Genomic DNA, 18,500 nt, shown 5'->3' on the forward strand with positions numbered 1-18,500 from the left:
GGTAACGAGGCCGGCCTCAGCCTCGCCGCAGCTCGTGGAGCTTCTGGGCGACGCCTTCCAGCTCTGACTCAATGGCCGCCAGGCTTTCGATCTCTGGCTCCTGCCGTTATAACGACACAAAGAGAATGGGACACACACACACACACACACACACACACAATCAAATACAAATACGCAAACTAGACCCAAAAGTATGAAATAGCAAGGGCACCTCTGGCTTCCTGCTGGCGCTCCCCTCCTCCTCCACCGCCCTCCTCTCCTCCGGTGCCCGGCGAGCCATCATTCTCAGCTCCTTCTCCTCCGGACTCCTCGGGGAGTCTCCTCCTTTCTTCTTCTCCTCCTCCTCCGCATGCTCTCCATCGGGGACCTCCTTCGAGTGATGCGCCACTTCCTTTGCCCTCGCTCTCTTCTTCTTGGACCACTGCTTTGTGCCCTTCTTGCTCTCCCCCTTCACCTCCCCTCCCTCCCCCTCCTTTCGTTTGTGTGAGGAAGGTGCAGGTGTCTTGTCTGCCTCCTCCTCCTCTTCATCATCAGCTTTCTTCTCCTTGGATTGACTTTTAGGCACATCTGTCTTTTCCTCTGACCCAGCAGCACCTGGGAATAAGAAAAACAAAAGATGGTTTAGTGACTGACAGCACATTTCACTTCTCATAATGACATATTTCCTCCTGGCTGGAGCAATCAGGAGACACGTCTGCACAATAGCTGCATGGAACTAACTGTACTTTGCCTCCTTAGCTCGGGTTTTTTATTATTGCTCTAAATCTGTTTGGAGCTGTAAAATAAAATAAATAATTAAAAAACAACAGAAATGCACAGCAGCTCATTTTAATTCCAGGACATGGAGACGTTTAATCACTTCTGTTGGGCCGCCGTCACCGTGCCAGCCACGTTGGCCTCGCTCCCCCAGGGGAAGGACTGAAATTCATCACGTAGATGGAAGCACTTCCATCAATCACCCAGTTCTGTGGGGGCAGAGGCTTTCAGCCACGAGGCAGATTTCATGCCCACCTCAGGGTCCAGGCGTCAGGCTTTTGTCAGCGCCTATCTGTCGTTGTTATAATGTTTTCTATCATTAAGCCGTTGCAAAGACAAATTATACAGATGTATAAATATCTGCTTACCGTTCTTATCCTTGGTTATGTTGTCTTCCTCTGAATTCTCCCTCTTCTCTGCGGACTCCTCTTCTTCCTCCTGCCTCTTTGCAGCCTTGCTCTCGCTCCACCGCTCCACAGCCTCCGAGACCCGACTCTCCGGGCGCTCCTCGTGCTCCTCCTTCACCTCCTCGGACCTGTCCTTGCTGTCCTCCTGCGACTCCCCGCCGCTCTTCTTCTCCTCATCCTCGCTTCCCGTCCTCTTCTTCTGGGACAGGATGGATCTCTCCCCGACGCCTCCCAGAGCCTCCAGCATGGATCGATCTGGAACCGAGGGAGGAGGGATTTAATTAACTGGGAGGAATCGATCTTCTGCTGATGTTAAAGACCGTAGTGCTTTTGTGCTTAAAGAAAAGTGCCACCGTTTATTACGCCCGTCGTTTTGCCTTCGTAGGTGATAAATTGGGAATCTGGTAAAGAAGGGAGTCACACCTTCAACTCACTGGCCACTTTATTAGGTACACCTACAGAGTCTAATTCAACCCAGTACAGTATTTATGACGTTATCATTTCTCAGGTTTTACCTTTAAAGCAAGCTAATAATTGTCCACCACTGAGGTCATGGTGGGTGATGGGATCATTGTGTTAGAAGATGGTTGTAATGTTTAAGTTAGGTTGACTAAATAAGCTCTGAATTAACTGGCCAGTGAGTGTATATATACAGTGTATATGCTCAGTGCTGTGGCTCCGTGTTGGTGCATCTTTGATAACAAAGTCATGTGTGCTGTCAGGTGGAAGCATCTCAGCATGTGGACCATGATCGTGTCCACAGCAAAGCCTCAGCAGAATCTAAATCAGCTCAGCCTGTTTGTCAGTCCTGCTCTGCTGACAACGGGGGAAAAAATGGAAATAATGAAAGTAATGCATCACTTTGACAGCGGGTGCATTTTAACATGTTGATTAGGAATCCTTCAGAAATGGAACTGACTGATACGCCGTTGAGCTACGACGAGAACAACAACATTTCTCCCGTCAGCCGACGCGCCGAAGCCTCACCGGCTGCAGCCTCCGCGGCCTCAGGCGTTTGCGTGGTGGGGTCGGGTGAACCCGCGTCTCCCTGCAGCATCAGCTGAGCTCTCTCCTGGTTACCTGCAACGGAAACCGCATCGTTATAACATCTCCGGCTCCACCGTCTTGTCACACAAACAAGCGCCGGCGCTGATCCGTGACTCACCCCGAGCGGCGATCTCCTGCAGCTCCCTCAGAAAGTGATGGTGGCGGAGGATAGTAACGAGCCTGTCATCTGCAAAACACGCGAGCCGGCGTTAAGGAATGCGCTCCGCCGTCCTGTCCCACTCGGGACCGGAAGGAGCGCGGAGCGGGTGATGGAACGATCCTGCAGGTATCGCTCCCTCGATTTTCACGGGACTCAGCAATGTGCTTCGATGGTCCATTAATTGCCCTGGAATTTACTGCCTTCAAGCACAAGCACAATGAATCATTTGGCTCACACAGAGACTCCCCCCAGTGAATTACAGCAGCAGTGCTGACCTACAGTACTACAGTACAGGCAGCAATAACAAAGGAGGAATGCTGCACTGTTCTGTGATGCCATCCATTGATCTTTCCCTCTCCTCCTCTCTACTACGACTTTCCTTTCCCTCTCCGTCCCTCTGCTGGTGTTCAGTTTCCACTCTCAGTCACAAATGCACAGTGAGTAATGGCGTGATTGATTTTTTACACCAAGGACGGCATCAAGGTAATCCACCGGCTATGTAACCCAATAGTCCTCGCCGAGCACCAGTGACCCCGCTGCACGTTTCTATTTTTTCCCACCCGGCAGAGGTCGCGTCCCTCCATTAACCCCACGCTGCACCGAGCGCTCATAGAAAAGCAGGAAGTGTCGAGAGTTACGCGTGCGCGGCGCCGTGGAGGAGCTCACCTGTTTTCAGCGTGACCAAGCACTCCCGGCTGACGGGCGCAAAGCGGGGCCTCGACAGCACGGCGGCCAGCGCCTCCACGATGCATTTCACGACCTGTGGACGAAGACGTTTGAGGTTGAGCTGAACTTCAGCCCGGCTCCTTCCGCGTCTACACCAAAACCCATCTGCTTCTCTTTGAAGGCAGTCCCTCTGCTCGCTTGCCCACTAATTCAAAGAAGCTCTTAGATGAACTCCCATTGTGCATTGTGAGTGTCGAGCCAGTCCCACATGCCTGGTGATTTTTGATGATCTTTCAAAGCTTCTGGCTGCCAGATCTGTGACTGTTACTCATTCCTCTTCCACAGTATTTAACTCTTTCACATCCTCATGTACAGTATTCGTCTATTCTAGAAACTCTGTCTCTCCCAGTGTATAAAAAAGATACAGCAAAAGACTTTGATGAATGGGCTCTATTATAACGTTAACATGTATACTAATATTACAAATGGGATAAAAAAATACCTTAACGTCTTCATTCTCCAACTGACTTGAAGTCACTGGCAATGAAAAAGCTGCAGGAAGAGAAAAAAATAACAACATGTCATTAATTTGCTGTTTTGAAAGATCAAATGCTCTTTGACTCTATTTAACGAGCGCACACGCGGGCGCGCGCACGCACGCACGCGCCTGCTTTGGATTCGGTTGATCGCCGCTGCAATCGGAGCGACGTTTGCCGCTGTCCTTGGTGCTGAAGCCCGTCGGCCCCGTCTCCTCGTGCGGGTTTCTCCCAACAAAGCGCCTCGACAGTGACAGTGAATCAACTTCAGCAGCATTCCTCTTACCGCAGCTGGACAGCACAGCCAAGACGAGCACTCCTCTCCCGATCATCTTCACGCAGGAGTCCCTCCAGGAACAGAGACAAAACGGGCAACGCTTGTATCAGACGGTTAAAATCCGCGCGTCTTGGAAAGAAAAGTGCAGCGATTCAAGGACGCATTGTGGCGAGACAAACTGAGCCGCTCGCTATTTGTGGGCTGAATCTGCTGCCGCATCGGTGACCCGGCAGCCCGCGTCCTCTCCGGTCCTTCCACCAGCACCGAGCCGCAAAACCCCCCGCTTTTATAGGTTAGAGGAGGCAGGAAGTGACATCACCCCCGGACTCATTACTACAAGTGCACCTGGGCGAAGCTCGGCGGCCGTCAGGGCGTGGAGCCGCAGGTTAAGGCGAGTCGTTTCAACTAGAGTTTAATACAACAATATTTATTATTATATAGTTTTGTTATAATCTCACTATATGCAACTTGAATGCCAAGCTCCAGACTAATGAACATGCATATGAATCTAAAAGGACTTTATTTATGTAAACAAACAGGTTAAATCTGTGCTCAAACGTGCGTCTCCACGTCTGTTTCCATGCAGGACAAAGCCGTACGCCACTGTATCATGTCTCTCTTGACTACCTGAACGCGTTGCTAGGTGACAGCTTATTGAAAATTATTCCTGTCAGCGCTGCTAGTGCCCACTTTGATCACAGGAGCAGGTGGCCAGAGAAGGGCTAAGATTAAAGGGGGAGGGTTCCACCAATCACAACCCCTTCACAGAGCAGCATTTACCTTCCTTATCAGCGGGCAAATAGGAGCATGTGTTAAGCTGCGCGTGACATAACACAATATGTCGTCTAATATTTAGTGGGCTACAGAATATTCTGCAACAGATAGTGACGGAGCTGCAGAAGAGATGCTTCACTGGGCCCATTATAAGTGGTACCAATGCAAAGTGGAGGTAATGCATGAATTATTATGTTGTTACTCAATAATAGTCAATAACAGCATGTAGCTTCATGTTATGTGACCTCATGTGATGAATTATTACATTATGTAATTGTCTTCATATCATCAAATCCAGTTGCCTTGTTTTGTCTAAACCCTGAGACACAGATGGACATGAAACTGTGAGGTCATCGCTTTTGTTACTGATGCATTCATTTAAAATAATAATAATAAAAAAAAGGGCCAGACAAAAGGTTTCTAAGGTGTGGGCTGGATTGTTTGCCGTTTCAAATTTCCTACTGCTGCATCCGCCGAGATCCCAGCGATCTCATTATGCTTTAGACAATAAAGAGCAATCTGCGTCAGAGCTGCGTGCACATCTGTCCCACGTAAACCGGGGAGGGCTTTGTTTAAACATGAAGGGGGCTTTTCTTTGAATGCAGTAATGAGGTCATTATAAAATCTAACAGCTACAAGGGCTGAAATTCAGCCTCGGGGGGAAACGGTAGAAAAAGAGGATGCAGCAAATATACATTTCATTACTCAAATGTGGTTTATACAAAATGGGCCATAATGGCTAAAAATATTGCTATTTTTAATTTGTTCCCTGAAAAACCTTTAACTAAATAAACACATTCAAAGGGGCCTGTTTCATTCTGAGTTATTTTATCCTGCATTATGCAGAGTAACAACTCATACATTCATGCTATACGCCTTTTAATGCCCATCCAGCATTTCTGAGCAAACACAGGTAACCAAAGATAAGCTTCATACAGCATCCACCTGCCCTCGTCATTAGACTAATTAAACAGAGTCCGTACACACTGTGCTGTGGGCTCTTTGTAACCAGATGAATAGGAACGTCATGTCATATATAGCTGTTTAATGTTCTCTGTGTTGAATGGGGATTTTTTTTCCATGTGCATAGATAAACACCAGTGACCTCACCGTTCATCATTCGGTAACATGCGCAGGAGGTTTAATGCTCCGTCTCGTGCTCTGTGCACGTTAATGCAGGTAGGAGGAGGGAGGAGAGGGGAAACTGGGCCAGCAGCAGCCTGAGGATCCGCGGAAACAGACGTGTGACCAAATCCTCTCCAGTTTGCAAAGTCACAACTTTCTGGGGGGAAATCAAGGCAGAGAGAGATGGAGGGTGAATCCCGGTCCGTCTTTAATGACTTCACTGAGCAGATCCGGGAGCTGCAGCGGTGAAAGCACACAAGAAAATCCAGGCTGACGCAGTGACTGATGGAAACTTTGTTTATTTTTAAAAATTTCACTGAACATAATGTAACGCTTGAGAAAATTGAAGAACAGGTAGTTATGCATTTAAAATTCAGCTGTTTTTTTAACATAGTTTTTATTACAGATGTCACATAAACTGTGTAAAATAATCACTTTTTGTGCTAATAACAACATCTGCAAATGCATATGGAGTAATACAGGGTTATTGAAGCTTAATCAGGAGAGATTCACATATATTACTGCATACGCAAAGGCTCAGGTGACACATACAGGACTGTCCCATTCCTATAGTTAGTGCAGCTGGTGCAACACATTTTAAAAAGCAAAATAGAAAACCTTTCTGTTAATAGGTTCATCCAGAAAAAGTCGCTCACCAACAATAAGTTAAGCGTTTTACCAGCACAGTCCAAGCAAAGTAGAATCCAGTCCCAAAGCCACGCGGAGTGAGAACAGCAGGGCGATGGCCCACTGCCATGAGGAGCCACACTGGAGGAGCATCGGGTCCGATCGGGCTGCAACTGGTCGGGTGAAGATGTACGGATGCTCCTGAAGGCAGCATGAAGAAAGGATTTAATTGCAAATCATCCCAAAGCTGAAGCTGCAACGTGGTTCCTATCACGGTTTCACTGATAATGCATGAACTAAGTGGACTTGTCTCACCACAGGAGGACAGATGAGGCTGATGGGGTCTGAGAAGCTGCTCACAATCATCTTTCCTCCCTCAGGTTGAAACTTACAGCAGGACACGCGGTGGGAATGAGAAGGAATTATATCAACACTACATCTTCAAATGTTTATAATAAATTAGGTCTTTTAACTTCCTAATTACTTGACGAACCCGTATTTTTCAGGTTGTCAGGTTGTTTCTTACCATGTTGTTCCACAGTCCCTTAGCGAGCTCCTCGTGTCCCTTTATGGTGAAGTGGAAGCAGTCGTGGGTGAAGAAGGTCATGTCAACCTTCCCGTTCTGCCCAGAGAGACAAAACACACGCTCTAGGTTACTGATGGTAACATAAGGCTACATGTGTCATAATGATGATCAGCGATAGTCACTCGTGTTGTGAGCAGCACTGATTGTGGCTTTTAAATGCGAGGAGACATTACCGCGAGGCGCGGAGGGTCAGCGTGTTTGAGGAAGGGCTGAAGAACAACCGCGAAGTCGTCCCTGAAGAAACGATCGCTGTACAGCAGCTCCTCCAGTCGTCTCTAGGAGGATTTAGGTTAGTTAAGATCTTCATTAGGTTCACAGGAAAAGACGATGGCGGTCATCTGAAACCTGGTCTCTCACTGTAGAGGCTAAAACCCCACCTGAAACTCCAGGTTGACCTGCACCAGCTCCTGTAGTTCGGGAGACTTGGCTATTGGCTCAATCAGGCACGAACAAAACGACCTGAATCAGAGTGTGGCACAGACAAATCAGGCAAAAACATAACTGTGGGACTAAAATAAGCTGTGTGGCAAAGATGTTAGAGGAGGAGGGGCTCACCGCTGGAGCAGGCACCCTGGGGTGGGCTTCTGCACCTCCCTCAGAGTGTGCATGGGGAGGATCTGGACAACGTTGACGATCATACGAGGAACCTGAGCACAAAATATGACTTCAAGTACCACAATAACGCCTCAACAATAGCTCATTAACCTAAATATGTTTGTTCCTTCCACTTTACCTCATTCATGAGCATTTCCAAGGACAGTGTCATATAGTGAATGAAGTTATCCACGGAAAAGAGAGCCTAGAGAACGTGGAGACGCTGAGCGGGTTAGTTGCACTATAAAATAATCATTCACTGATTTATCTGTGCACATTAGAAAGAAGGGAGGATAGACTTTATCTTTGCAGTAGTCACAGATGTCATTCATGCCCATGAGAATGGTCAAAAGCTTCCAGTCCTCCTCAAAGTTCAGACCCTGGTGAGAGGAGCCTTCAATGATGCGATAATGCGTCCGGATACAGAATTTATCTTAACAGAGGAACCAGAGTCTGTTACCTGGTAACCTCTCAGCGTGTCAATCAAGTTTCTTGTCTGGCCGGGGAGGTTGCTTAATAAAGCAGCATTGGCAACATGTTAGTCATAGATGTAAATACAGATATTATACTTTTGTCATATCGTCCTGTGACACTGCTGGGTCCTTACAAGGTGTTGTGTCCAGTCACAGCCAGGTTAAAGCCAGTGTCGCTGATATGAGCCTCCATCCCGTGGACAGTCTTCCCAGGGGACGCCCCGAGCAGATTTGGATTAAATAACTTGATAATATCTATAATACACAGCAGCGAAACACATGTTAGTGTGTTTACTCTGGTTGACTGTGTTTATATGGAAGAAGCCGTCACATCAAGTGATTGAAACGTCTTACTTGCCAAAGTAACGACATCCTGAAATGACCCGTAGCCTCCAATGCTACAAGAAGGGAGACAAAATATGATGCACAAGCTGATAAACAACAAGGATGCATATTCTATATATACTATTATATAATGATTATCCTATACTATTATTACGATTCACCTCCATGAAACGTGGCGGAACTCAATGGGAATCCCGAGGACAGTGGTGGCGTTGGCACCGATGGCCGTCTGCGAAAAGTCGAGGAGAACGACCTGAGGAGGAGCTAATGAGCGCGGGACGCACCGATCGTCACCTGTGGAACTGAGCGAGCGTCACCCAGTGACACCTACCGTCAGAGAGTCCCCCAGGGCGGCGATGACTTTGATATCCGCCGCCTTCACAAATTCAACTGGGCCACAGGACGACAGGAGCGACAGGAAGGGGAGAAGAAGGTGTTAGACGGGTGTGTTCAACTGAAGCAGGCGCTGGAAACCACCGAGAGCAGGTTGATTTGAAGCGGACGTGGATGTGGACGGACCTGAGGACGGGACAGACGGAGAGGGGCTCATGTCTGGGCACTGGAACACCGGATGCTGGAAGCTCACGGGGCGGGTTTTGTCAGGAAACTCCTGAAGAAGCAACAAAGCTTCATTAACAAGTCATGAAGAAATACTGGTGGTTTAATTTAGCTCATAACAAAACAACTATACATTGAATCAGTCCAGTTGTGTAGCAAAATCAAAGGTTAAACCAGAGTGGTACCTTGCTGAGGGCCTCCTCGCTGTAGTGCCGTATTCCCTCTTCATATTCCCACAACCAGTCGTTGCCTTGCAGAGAAACATTGGTTCCAAAGTTTCCATTTCAAACGCTTCCGTTGTCCCAAACAGCGTTAGCACAATCATTGCACAAAACAGACTCAACCACTTATAGTTAACCTACGTTTTCATTTGTGACCCAATGTTAATTTTCCATGAATCATGAACAATGTGTCGGGTAAAAGGGGCCCGTTGTAACAATAAATACATACACCGCTCACGTGTCATGGGCTCTCCTGCTTATCCCAGCACTTACCTTTGACAGAGGCGCACAGCACACACGTTGCCACGGCGATCCAAAGCCACCCCATAGTAATGCGTATGAGCCAGTCAATGGGTCACGCCAACAGCCTGCACAATGCGATGCTCGGTCTTTACAGCGCTCCCGCGTCGAGCGGCCCTCCCTCCGGAGCTGAGCGACAAGCGCGGGGCCAGTGAGGAGCTTTGAGGTCCAAAAGAAGCAAGAGCGAGCTCAAAACTACTGGTTCTGCTCGATTTGAAAAAATAAATAATGCCAAACTGTAAAAATCAAGTTAACCTGTCAAGCATTAAAGGCTCAGAGGTCATTTATTTGTTTCTTTACAAACGGTGATGATAAAAATGCAGTGAATAACCTTGACCTGGTTTCATCACACACAAACTGTGACGTGTGTGGACGCAGCGACGTTCCTGTTCTTCCTGTGAAATCATCGGCCCCTCGTTCCCGAAAGCAAATTCTAACAAGCAGACACTGTAATTTAACAAATCAAATAAATAAACTAGACATTTCTATGATCAATGGCCAATTTTAACATTTTGCTCCTATTGGGAGTTTTGTTGTGGGTCTGGAAATATACAGAGAACAGCTAATGTGTAACCAAACATGAAAGAAAAAAAAAAAAAATCAATTCAGATTAATTTAGAGTTTGATGCCATGTCGTGTTTAAAGCTGCCCCAGTTTCTGCCTAAGCAGACATCCCAAAACAAAACTGTTCCTAAAGTAATGAACCGTAAGACTCAACAACTAGAATCAACCCAAGAAGAATTCTAGATTAGCAGAAATGACACGGGTCACTTTGTTAGCTACACCTGTAAAATGAACACAAATACCATAAATCCTACTTTGATAAGATTAGAATTCCTCAGCTTTTGTGAGAAATTATGTTAAAGCAGATTTGGTGCATTGCATCAGGCTGCAGGTGTGGACCAGACCAAGTGGCCAGTGAATGAAGGGAACGTACAGCGACCTTCAAACACTGTTCTCTGCTTCCTTTTACTGGACTGTGTGTCTCTGCTTACATTATGGACGTCAGCTCCACTTCAGCAGCAGCTTCTTCTTTCTAGAGTCCTGCTGCACTGATAAAATCATAAACAACCTACATCCAGTCAAGATTTTCCATCAATCAAATGATCTGTTCAACTTCCATGGCTTAAGTACAGTTACGGTTATAGCACTGTTGCTAACGCTGAATTAACAAAAACCTCCCTTGCTAAACTCCAAAGCAAACACCCAAATAACTAAGTTATCATCAAAACATGTATGTGGGATTTGTTAAGGATCTAATAAAAATTTAATTTGTCAAAATGCTCAGAGAAAACCTGCAAAAATGTGAATCTTTAATCAGCAGGACTGGGCTTCAAATAAAATGAGTTCACATTTTGCTGCTTGTATCTTATTTTCTAAATTCTGCACAAAATTAGGATTGAAGCAGTTTAATTGAGTGCAACTTTCTCAAAGTAAAAACTCTAAATGTGCATATTAGATTCCAACTTTGCAGTCTGATTATTCGAGTCCGAGGAAAACATTTGATCTGGCAACTGCAGGGATATTTCCATGGAGCAGATGCGGGTGCTTCTGGGAGTATCCTGAGTCACACGCTAACAAGTCCCCAGTCTCCGTTTTGCTCTTAACGCTGCTGTCAATAAACACCTCGACAGTCTCGCTCTCAGCAAAGGACCAGCATATTTTAAACATAAGAGAGTTGAGAGATTGAACGTCGTAGTCGTGTTTTCAGATTTTGGAGGGGAGCAGAGAGAGTGGGAGTCGTGCTCACACAAGCAGGTATTCAGATAGAAGGCACCAGCTGCTCCTTGCAGTAGTCTGGCAGAGTCTGTCTCTCACTGCCCTCACTCCATCTGACTTCCTTTCACTGCTGCTCGTCTTCCTCCTGGGCTGCACCCTGGTCTTGCGTTTCTCCCTGATCCTGTGGCTCGGCGTGAGGCTGTGGCTGGTCCTGAGGTGCTCTGGGGGGGGTTGCTGGAGCGGCGGCAGGAGGTCGGGGGCGCACCACGATTTGGTGCTGGCGCTGTCTGTAGGCAATGACTGTGCCCAGCAGCAAGGCTATGACAGTCATGAGGTAGAGGTCCCACTCCGGTCCTAGTAGCTGGTCCAGATCCACCTGAGAAATGGCCTCCTTCATCTGGCAGGAGACAAGATGGAGGATTAATTCAATTCTTCCCCATTAAAGAAATCTTCTTATAAACACCCTTTACCATTTCTAAGCTAATTGTCAGAACTTAAGCTTAAACATTTAGTAGTACTCACATTAAGATCCTGCATGTACTGCAAGGTGTAAACCAGACCCAACTTGCACAGAGCCAGGAAAACTGGGACCTGGGCATCAGGACTGGCTTCAGCAGCCATGTCGTAAAATCGTTTAGCCAGATGGATGTCCTGCACAGAAGACGTGAAGCAGCTCTTAATCGCAAGCCCGTCTTTGCTTCTTAGATGCTAATAAATGCACCAACTGTGGAATGAGAACGTGAATAGGCTCATGTCTGTGTGTTACTAGTAAAAGCTGCTGCTCACCTGTTTTATGCCAAGTCCTTTCTCATGCATGTAACCAAGGTTGAACATGGCCTGGGCGCTGTGCTGCTGCTCTGACGCCAGTCTGTAGTGGATGACGGCCGTCTCATAGTCCACATCCGTGCCATAGCCATAGAAGTGGTAGTCCCCGAGTTTTATCCGTGCCACAGTGTAACCTGGGAAAGACAACGTTCGATATTGAGAAGCATAAACTAAAGTACTTTATGTGAGCCAGTTTCAAGATGTTTGATATTGAATCCAAGATTCAATATCATATTCAGTTAGAGAAGGGACAGTTCACCTTGTGCTGCAGCTCGCGTCCAGTAGAGCAAAGCACGAGGATACGTCTCATTTTCAGTGAAGATCTTTGCTCCTTCTGCTTGATACAGCACAGTTCACACAAAAAAAACAAAGCTACGTTACATTTTGTAAGGTACCAGTTTGCAAATTGTGTGCACTTTTTACCACATTTAAGTTGCTATTTGCATTAGCTTGTATTTCTCTTACTCTGGTCCAGAATGAATGCCACGTTGCTCTGGGCCACCTCATAGCCCTGCTCAGCCAGTAGGAGGTACTGCACCAGTGCAGCATCAGAGTCTCCCTCCTTAAAGCTGCCATAGGCCGTCATAAGACGCTCTGACCAGCGCCCGCGCTCACAAACATTCTTAAAAAGCTGAAAAACAACAAAAAGCAAAATATTTAAGAGTTTAGTGCAATAACTGTTGTGTAACCAGCAAATTATATTCTCATACTTGTGACTGTAAAGAAAGACCAACCGAATACACTGAAAGATGCTCAAATACGAACACCCTGTTTGACCTTTGGTGGATATGTAATACAACTCTTTCTATTCTTGTGTCTTAGTAAAAGGAAGCAGCCCTCGCTCCAGGGCGACTCACCTCCACAGCAGTGTGGCAGGAGCGCATCACACCAGTCCCAGTTGCATGCATCTGGGCCAAGTTGTAGAAAGCCAGGATGTGGCCTGCCTGTGAGGCCAGGTTAAAGAACTTAAGCGCCTGTTTGTAATCGCGCTTCACACCAATGCCATCTGATAAAGAAGAGAACGACAAGAACAGTGAATCACAGTAATATAGTCAGGTTTTAACTGACACGAGACACATGTACAATCAAACATGCGCAACACTTACTGTAGTACATGGTGCCCAGCTGGAGTTGTCCGTCCACCCAGCCCTGCTCAGCTGCCTTCTGGAAGTATTTTAGTGCCAGCTCATAGTTCTAAAAACACATAACATGTTATTAGCAAAGGGTGACACACAAAAGAGAGCGTCACTACCATACAGTAAGCTGGTTTTGTTTGGTTGTAATGCATTTAAAGGGTTTTTACCACAGGGACACCTCTTCCATAGAGGTACGCCATGCCAAGGCCACTCTGTCCCACTGGATTACCCTGGAGGAAACACAAGCAAACAGCAAATGAAAATGACTAAAGGACCCAAAAGCAGCAGAGAATGGTAAAAGGCAGAATTGAAGAAAAAAAATAATAAAGACATTATTGTAGAGCTTTAATCTTACCAACTCTGATGCCTTCTTGAAGTAATGCAGGGCCGTCTCATTGTTCTGGGGGAGAAACTCGCTACCTTCTGAGTACATCTGTAACACAGAAGAAATTAAAGCTCACAAACACAGAACTGGATCAGCCGTAAAAAAAAATCCAACTATTCAAAATATGTGAACACATTGACAAGATGCTTTACAGTAGAATAAAAAAACAAAAAAATTCAATTTACACAGACAAAAGGCATAAAGAGCATGTCACCTTGCCGAGGAATGCCATAGCATGCGTGTTCCCTGCGTTTGCAGCCTGGGTGAAGTAGTCGTACGCCCTCTGTTGGAGAGAAAACAAATTTAATTAAAAAATTAAAAAGAAAACTTTACTTCAAAACTATTTCTGAGAAAAAGTGTCACCTGATGATTTTGTTCTACTCCTCGCCCTCCATGCAGATGTAGTTGACCCAGTCCCACCTATTAAACACAAAGAGGGGTAAGAACTACAATCACACATCATGATAAATATGTGAAGTACAGTGAGACTTTAGGGTATTACAATAATAGACACAAACGAAACGACTGTTACAACCTGAGCTTGTACATCTCCCTTTTCAGCTAAGAACTGGTAGTACTGGATGAGGTCCTCTTCCAACATCCCACTAGTGGAGCCAGGATTCTCCACCTCATCCAGGAGCCTGATCCTCTGCACCGCAGAGCCCCCTGTGAGAGACACGTCACTGGCCACTAGAGGTGGTGAACGAGCACAGAGGGACAGGAAAGAAAGATTTACATGAATAGGATTAAGACTTTCAAACCTTACAGTAGAATACAGTATTATTGTATTACAGGAAGTAAATACTTACCTTGATTTGCCACAAGCCTATAGTGTGTTAGTGCTGACTCACAGCTCTGGGGAACGCCCACGCCTCCCCAGTATCGATATCCCTAATATGACAAGATGTGTTTTTAATCAGGTAACGTATTAAAATACCAATAAATACAATGATTAAGTCAAGGGATTTCTGACAGACAAAGCAACGCACCAGAATCATATGAGCTACCAAGTTTCCACCAAGTGCGCCAAAGGTGTAGTAGACCAAGGCCTGACCAGAAAAGAAAGTACAAAACAAAACAAAAAACATTTATCATTCATCAAAGCTTTTAAGGTTTTTAAAATATAATGTAACCACACACACACGTACCTTAGCTTGACTTGAGTTCACGCCAAGTCCTGAGGCATACAGAAAGCCAAGAGCCTGTGGAAAAACACACGTCACGTAACAGAGTCTGTAAATAGTAATAAGCACCACTGCACCAATATCTCACATTTTTTAGTATAAATAGATGATTTACCATCTGAGCTTTGGGAGAGCCGTCGATAGCAAGCTTCTCAAACATTTCTTTGGCCTTGGTGACGTTCTGGGTCATGTAGTCTCCAAAGAGCATGGCGTATGCCACCTTCTCCATGGCTTTCTGGTGGCCCTTCTCTGCCACCTTCAGCAGCTTCTCGTATAATCTGAAAGTTTTTGGATGAGAAAAAATAGTGATATTAGGCGATATCATGTTAACAAACACTGACACTGAAAAACATACCATAAGTAACAGTACAGCGACACTCCAAACAAATAAAGATTTACTGGGCAAATTCATGTAGCAATAAAGCACATACAAAAAAAAAAGATGTTCAAACCATAACAAGACAACCTTTTCCCAGCTGGAGCTTAGTAGTACAGTCTGGGGGGAAAACATAACTTATCCTGCAGCTAAACACCAAAGTAAAACCTAAAATTAAGTTAAACTTTGCCATAACATCATATTTATCAAGTGACTCCACAAAGACTCAAAAAAAGCAATCAGACGTGAGAAACTGACTCTTTCTTCTGACTTCTTCTGGTGGTTGCATTGAGCATGTGCAGGAGATTCTGATACTTCTCCTCAGCCTCCTCTGCTTGCAGTCTCTGCTCTGCCTGCTCCTCCGCTAAGAAAACAAAAGGTGGAACAGTCATTCAAATACCTGTGGCGTGTTGCTTTCTATAATCAGCTTCATAGGTTTTTGTTTCTTAAAGTCTTTAACTTGAACTATTTTAAGAAATTAGGTTACTTTGTAAAAGTCAAATTGTTTTCTTGAATTTAACACCTACTTTCACAGAACCCCCACTTTTTCTCTTGATCATAGTCATACTCTGTGGCACACCACAACCTTCCATCACCCCTTCCATCAGTGGTACAATCAGAGTACTCCTTTCCTTGAAACAGGAATGGAAAGATGCAGGGCTCTCCGTCGGCTGTACCTCCATTCACCACTGGAACTGTAATAAGAAAAAAAAGGCTCAGACACAACAACAAACATGTTATAGTGTTTTTTCTATTCAAGTCTATAATGACAGTAAACTCAATCATAATAAACTAATATATAGAAAACACGTCTCGTTTTGTAATTTGGAAAAGAATTCCATGTTAATATTTAATTTAGGAAAGTGTAAATGCAGTAACTGAGCAGAAATCATTACAAGCTTATTATCTGTGCATAGGTGTATATTCTTATACCTGTGCAAACACTTAGTACGAATAAGCCAACATGTAAAATGACGTAACTGAGGGCAAGAGGAGCCACAGGTGCAACAAAATGTTAATTTCTCATGGGGTTTATCACCTACAGTATCTGGCACTGCTTTGAACCCATATGTGCCTCAGCAAAGCTTAAAACAGGTTATCATATCAAAAGTCAAGTAAGGTTAAAAAAAAAAAGATACATCTCATTCTCAAAACCATCTTTCATTTTAGGCTAAAAAAATGTAAGTGTCAGAAAAGCTAGTGACAGAGTAGGACAGCTATATGTACTGAATAACAGAGTTATCTTCCGTATGTTAACATTATGGGTCTGTAGTCACAAATTCAGTGATCTGCAAGTCCATAATAAATTATCTGCTGTGACAATCATGACATATTATAAGCAAAGATAACAATTATAATTCAAGCAGAATTTCAATTTCAAGACATTTGCTTTCTCCAATAGTTTCTGACTCTAGTTTCTAAAGAGCCCAATACTCACATATTGGCCTGCTAAAACTGACAGAAGGCATGCCAGCTCATGATCTACGTCTCACACAGACATTTGGAGTCAGACACCTCCTTCAGCCAAGAAAACAAACCATGGCCAAGAAAAGCAGCAGGTCTGATCAGTATATAAAACAGTAGCAAAACAACTCACTTGAAGACATTTAACACATTAAATAAACAGCAAAAAGCAAGAAGTTGTGCTGATGCATGCTCAGAGTTCCTATACTAGTGTTCCTCTTTTTGTCTGTGCAATGTGAATTAGTTACAGCTCCCTGCAACTAATAGTTACAGCTCCCTGTAACTAATAGTTACAGCTCCCTGTAACTAATTAAAATTAGTTATTGCTCCCTGTCTTTACCCTCTTTAGGCTTCTCCTCAGCCACTGGAGGCTGATCGGGAAGGTCCTCCTTCTCCTCTCCCTCCAGCTCATCACCAGGTAACTGTTTCACCTCTTCTGGATAGGAGACATCATGACCAGAGTCGGTATCTGACACAATGTCAGACACAACATGTGTGTCTTCTTCTTCCAAGTCTGGGTCATGATAAGACTAGAAAGATAAAAAGATTATTCAAAGCAACATGTTATAGGTCACAACAGTAATATATTACATTTACAAATATATATGCAATAGAGAAACTTTGACATTTATTTGTAATCCCATCAGGTTCCATACAGAAGCTTTTCACATATACCTGACTAACAGCCAATTAGCTCTGGACATTTAACAGAAACTGTGTTGAGTCTTTGGGGAATTACAAATTAACACGTCATAGTTTACTAGTTTCAGAACAAAACGAAACCACTTTTACACTGACATCTGCTACTAGGCAGTGCCAATTTGTGAAGAAACCCTCTCTAGCAAAAGTATATAAACAGGTTTTATCCGGTGGCTTAGAAAAGACACAAAAACATTAAAATCAAGATTTGATATAACATGATGGTCAGTTTGAATAGTTTCATGTCGTACCTTTAGCTCTGATCCGTCATTCTCGAGCTGTTCTTCATCTGAAAACATTATTATTATTGTTATTATATATATTACAGCTGTGTTATTTGAATATTATGCACATGAATGCTTCTCTGTTACACCTTATCACCTAGCAGTAAGCTGTACAACAAACTCACATACTCACCAGCTGCTATTCCTTTGATGAAGACTATCAGGATGAGGGTCAGAAAATAAAATGTTCTTGCGCTCTTTAAACACCGCTTCGTGCCCATTGTTGCTATTGGTCACAAGCTAACAAGCTGCTAGCTGTAGCTGCACCACTTTCTATCGCCAAACATTCAGTTTGCGGGGGGTCCCACTGCGACAAGTAGTATGCACGTCCGACAAAACATAACCCGGCTCGTCCTGGTTACGACACTGGTTAATTTTAGCGACTGTTCTGTCAAAGAAGCTAACCAATTCCAGTGCTAAGCTAGCAAAGTGATAATTGTCTCAGATGACGTTTAGCTAATATGATGTTGACCCACAGCCTCACAAAACACGGCTCAGGTTTTACAAAAGACACATCCGACCCATCTACACGTTCTACACATTAACAAGTACCTAGCATTACTGCAAGACACCGAAGTTTAAGGACCAGATACAAAACCTTCACCGTTCGATTTATAGCTAACTACCCATGTTAAGCCCTACTACAGATCGACACTTCCTATTCTCAAACTTTGACCAATGAGAGCGCCTACAACTTGACAGCAGCCAATCAGCGCGGGGGAAAGACATTTTAGCCAATCAGATACGTACACAATTATTTTTCTACTTGACGGGCATGTCCACGACACCAAAACATATGGTCCGTGTACTTTTTAACCGTTTGATTTCTCCACCAAATTAAAAATACATTTCTCTGTCTAAATTAGAAAAAAAAATCACCTGGTTTATTGTTTTTTGACAATATTTTTTATTTATATATTTTGATATATATTTGATTATTATATTTGTCGCTCATGTCAACGTAGGACTTTGTGCT

General features: G+C 44.5%; 3 protein-coding genes across 6 annotated transcripts in view; all 3 read right to left on the reverse strand.

The window, feature by feature from the left end:
- The window catches only part of chga (chromogranin A), a 4,765-nt gene extending 598 nt beyond the window's left edge, over window positions 1-4,167 (reverse strand). The window contains exons 1-8 of the mRNA XM_029140903.3: window positions 3,859-4,167; window positions 3,539-3,588; window positions 3,037-3,130; window positions 2,329-2,397; window positions 2,151-2,243; window positions 1,125-1,418; window positions 212-594; window positions 1-100 (exon numbers count right to left, since the gene is read on the reverse strand). The exon at window positions 1-100 is cut by the window's left edge and continues 598 nt beyond it. Coding sequence (XP_028996736.1) covers window positions 17-100; window positions 212-594; window positions 1,125-1,418; window positions 2,151-2,243; window positions 2,329-2,397; window positions 3,037-3,130; window positions 3,539-3,588; window positions 3,859-3,904 — 1,113 coding nt within the window. The 5' untranslated portion in view covers window positions 3,905-4,167 and the 3' untranslated portion in view covers window positions 1-16. The remainder of the gene's footprint in view (window positions 101-211; window positions 595-1,124; window positions 1,419-2,150; window positions 2,244-2,328; window positions 2,398-3,036; window positions 3,131-3,538; window positions 3,589-3,858) is intronic.
- Window positions 4,168-5,653: 1,486 nt separating this feature from the next.
- Window positions 5,654-9,560, reverse strand: si:dkey-177p2.18 (phospholipase B1, membrane-associated). 3 transcript variants are annotated; one of them, XM_055506367.1, is made up of 17 exons: window positions 9,426-9,560; window positions 9,117-9,181; window positions 8,893-8,983; window positions 8,705-8,763; window positions 8,535-8,602; window positions 8,383-8,426; window positions 8,163-8,283; window positions 8,016-8,067; window positions 7,855-7,935; window positions 7,695-7,760; window positions 7,517-7,608; window positions 7,339-7,420; window positions 7,135-7,236; window positions 6,902-6,997; window positions 6,691-6,762; window positions 6,428-6,576; window positions 5,654-5,905 (listed from the first exon to the last, which is right to left on the reverse strand). In XM_055506367.1, coding segments are annotated over exons 1-17 (1,296 nt in total). In that variant the 5' UTR covers window positions 9,481-9,560; the 3' UTR covers window positions 5,654-5,904. The 3 variants fall into 3 exon arrangements, with proteins under 3 accessions (XP_055362342.1, XP_028996734.1, XP_040925435.1); XM_029140901.3 differs by lacking the exon at window positions 5,654-5,905 and having other exon boundaries at window positions 6,042-6,576; XM_041069501.2 differs by lacking the exons at window positions 5,654-5,905; window positions 9,426-9,560 and adding an exon at window positions 9,294-9,384 and having other exon boundaries at window positions 6,042-6,576.
- Window positions 9,561-9,697: 137 nt separating this feature from the next.
- On the reverse strand, window positions 9,698-18,190 carry sel1l (SEL1L adaptor subunit of ERAD E3 ubiquitin ligase). Of its 2 annotated transcripts, none has more exons than XM_029140900.3 (21): window positions 17,658-18,190; window positions 17,492-17,529; window positions 16,882-17,071; window positions 15,605-15,772; window positions 15,336-15,441; window positions 14,817-14,979; window positions 14,666-14,719; window positions 14,507-14,566; window positions 14,327-14,408; window positions 14,053-14,207; window positions 13,881-13,937; window positions 13,732-13,800; window positions 13,488-13,565; window positions 13,300-13,362; window positions 13,103-13,190; window positions 12,854-13,002; window positions 12,462-12,627; window positions 12,256-12,330; window positions 11,958-12,130; window positions 11,694-11,822; window positions 9,698-11,568 (listed from the first exon to the last, which is right to left on the reverse strand). In XM_029140900.3, the coding sequence occupies exons 1-21, from the start codon at window positions 17,743-17,745 to the stop codon at window positions 11,296-11,298; spliced, it is 2,424 nt and encodes an 807-aa protein (XP_028996733.1). In that variant the 5' UTR covers window positions 17,746-18,190; the 3' UTR covers window positions 9,698-11,295. The 2 variants fall into 2 exon arrangements, with proteins under 2 accessions (XP_028996733.1, XP_028996732.1); XM_029140899.3 differs by having other exon boundaries at window positions 12,256-12,333.
- Between the last annotated feature and the right edge of the window lie 310 nt (window positions 18,191-18,500).

This window comes from Betta splendens, chromosome 24, assembly GCF_900634795.4.
Source record: "Betta splendens chromosome 24, fBetSpl5.4, whole genome shotgun sequence".
Classification (NCBI taxonomy): Eukaryota; Metazoa; Chordata; class Actinopteri; order Anabantiformes; family Osphronemidae; genus Betta; species Betta splendens.

Bases quoted from the DNA above. Each gene is read 5' to 3' on its own strand.
- si:dkey-177p2.18 (XM_029140901.3), bottom strand. From the start codon at position 9,480: ATGGGGTGGCTTTGGATCGCCGTGGCAACGTGTGTGCTGTGCGCCTCT. The intron at 8,764-8,892 runs GTCCGTCCACAT...CCTGTGGCCCAG, and splicing joins TCCGTCTGTCCCGTCCTCAG to TTGAATTTGTGAAGGCGGCG. The intron at 8,427-8,534 runs GTGAATCGTAAT...CCCTTCTTGTAG, and splicing joins TTCCGCCACGTTTCATGGAG to CATTGGAGGCTACGGGTCAT.
- sel1l (XM_029140899.3), bottom strand. From the start codon at position 17,745: ATGGGCACGAAGCGGTGTTTAAAGAGCGCAAGAACATTTTATTTTCTG. The intron at 13,191-13,299 runs GTAAAAACCCTT...ATGTGTTTTTAG, and splicing joins ATGGAAGAGGTGTCCCTGTG to AACTATGAGCTGGCACTAAA. The intron at 12,628-12,853 runs GTGAGTCGCCCT...GTTGTTTTTCAG, and splicing joins CCTGCCACACTGCTGTGGAG to CTTTTTAAGAATGTTTGTGA.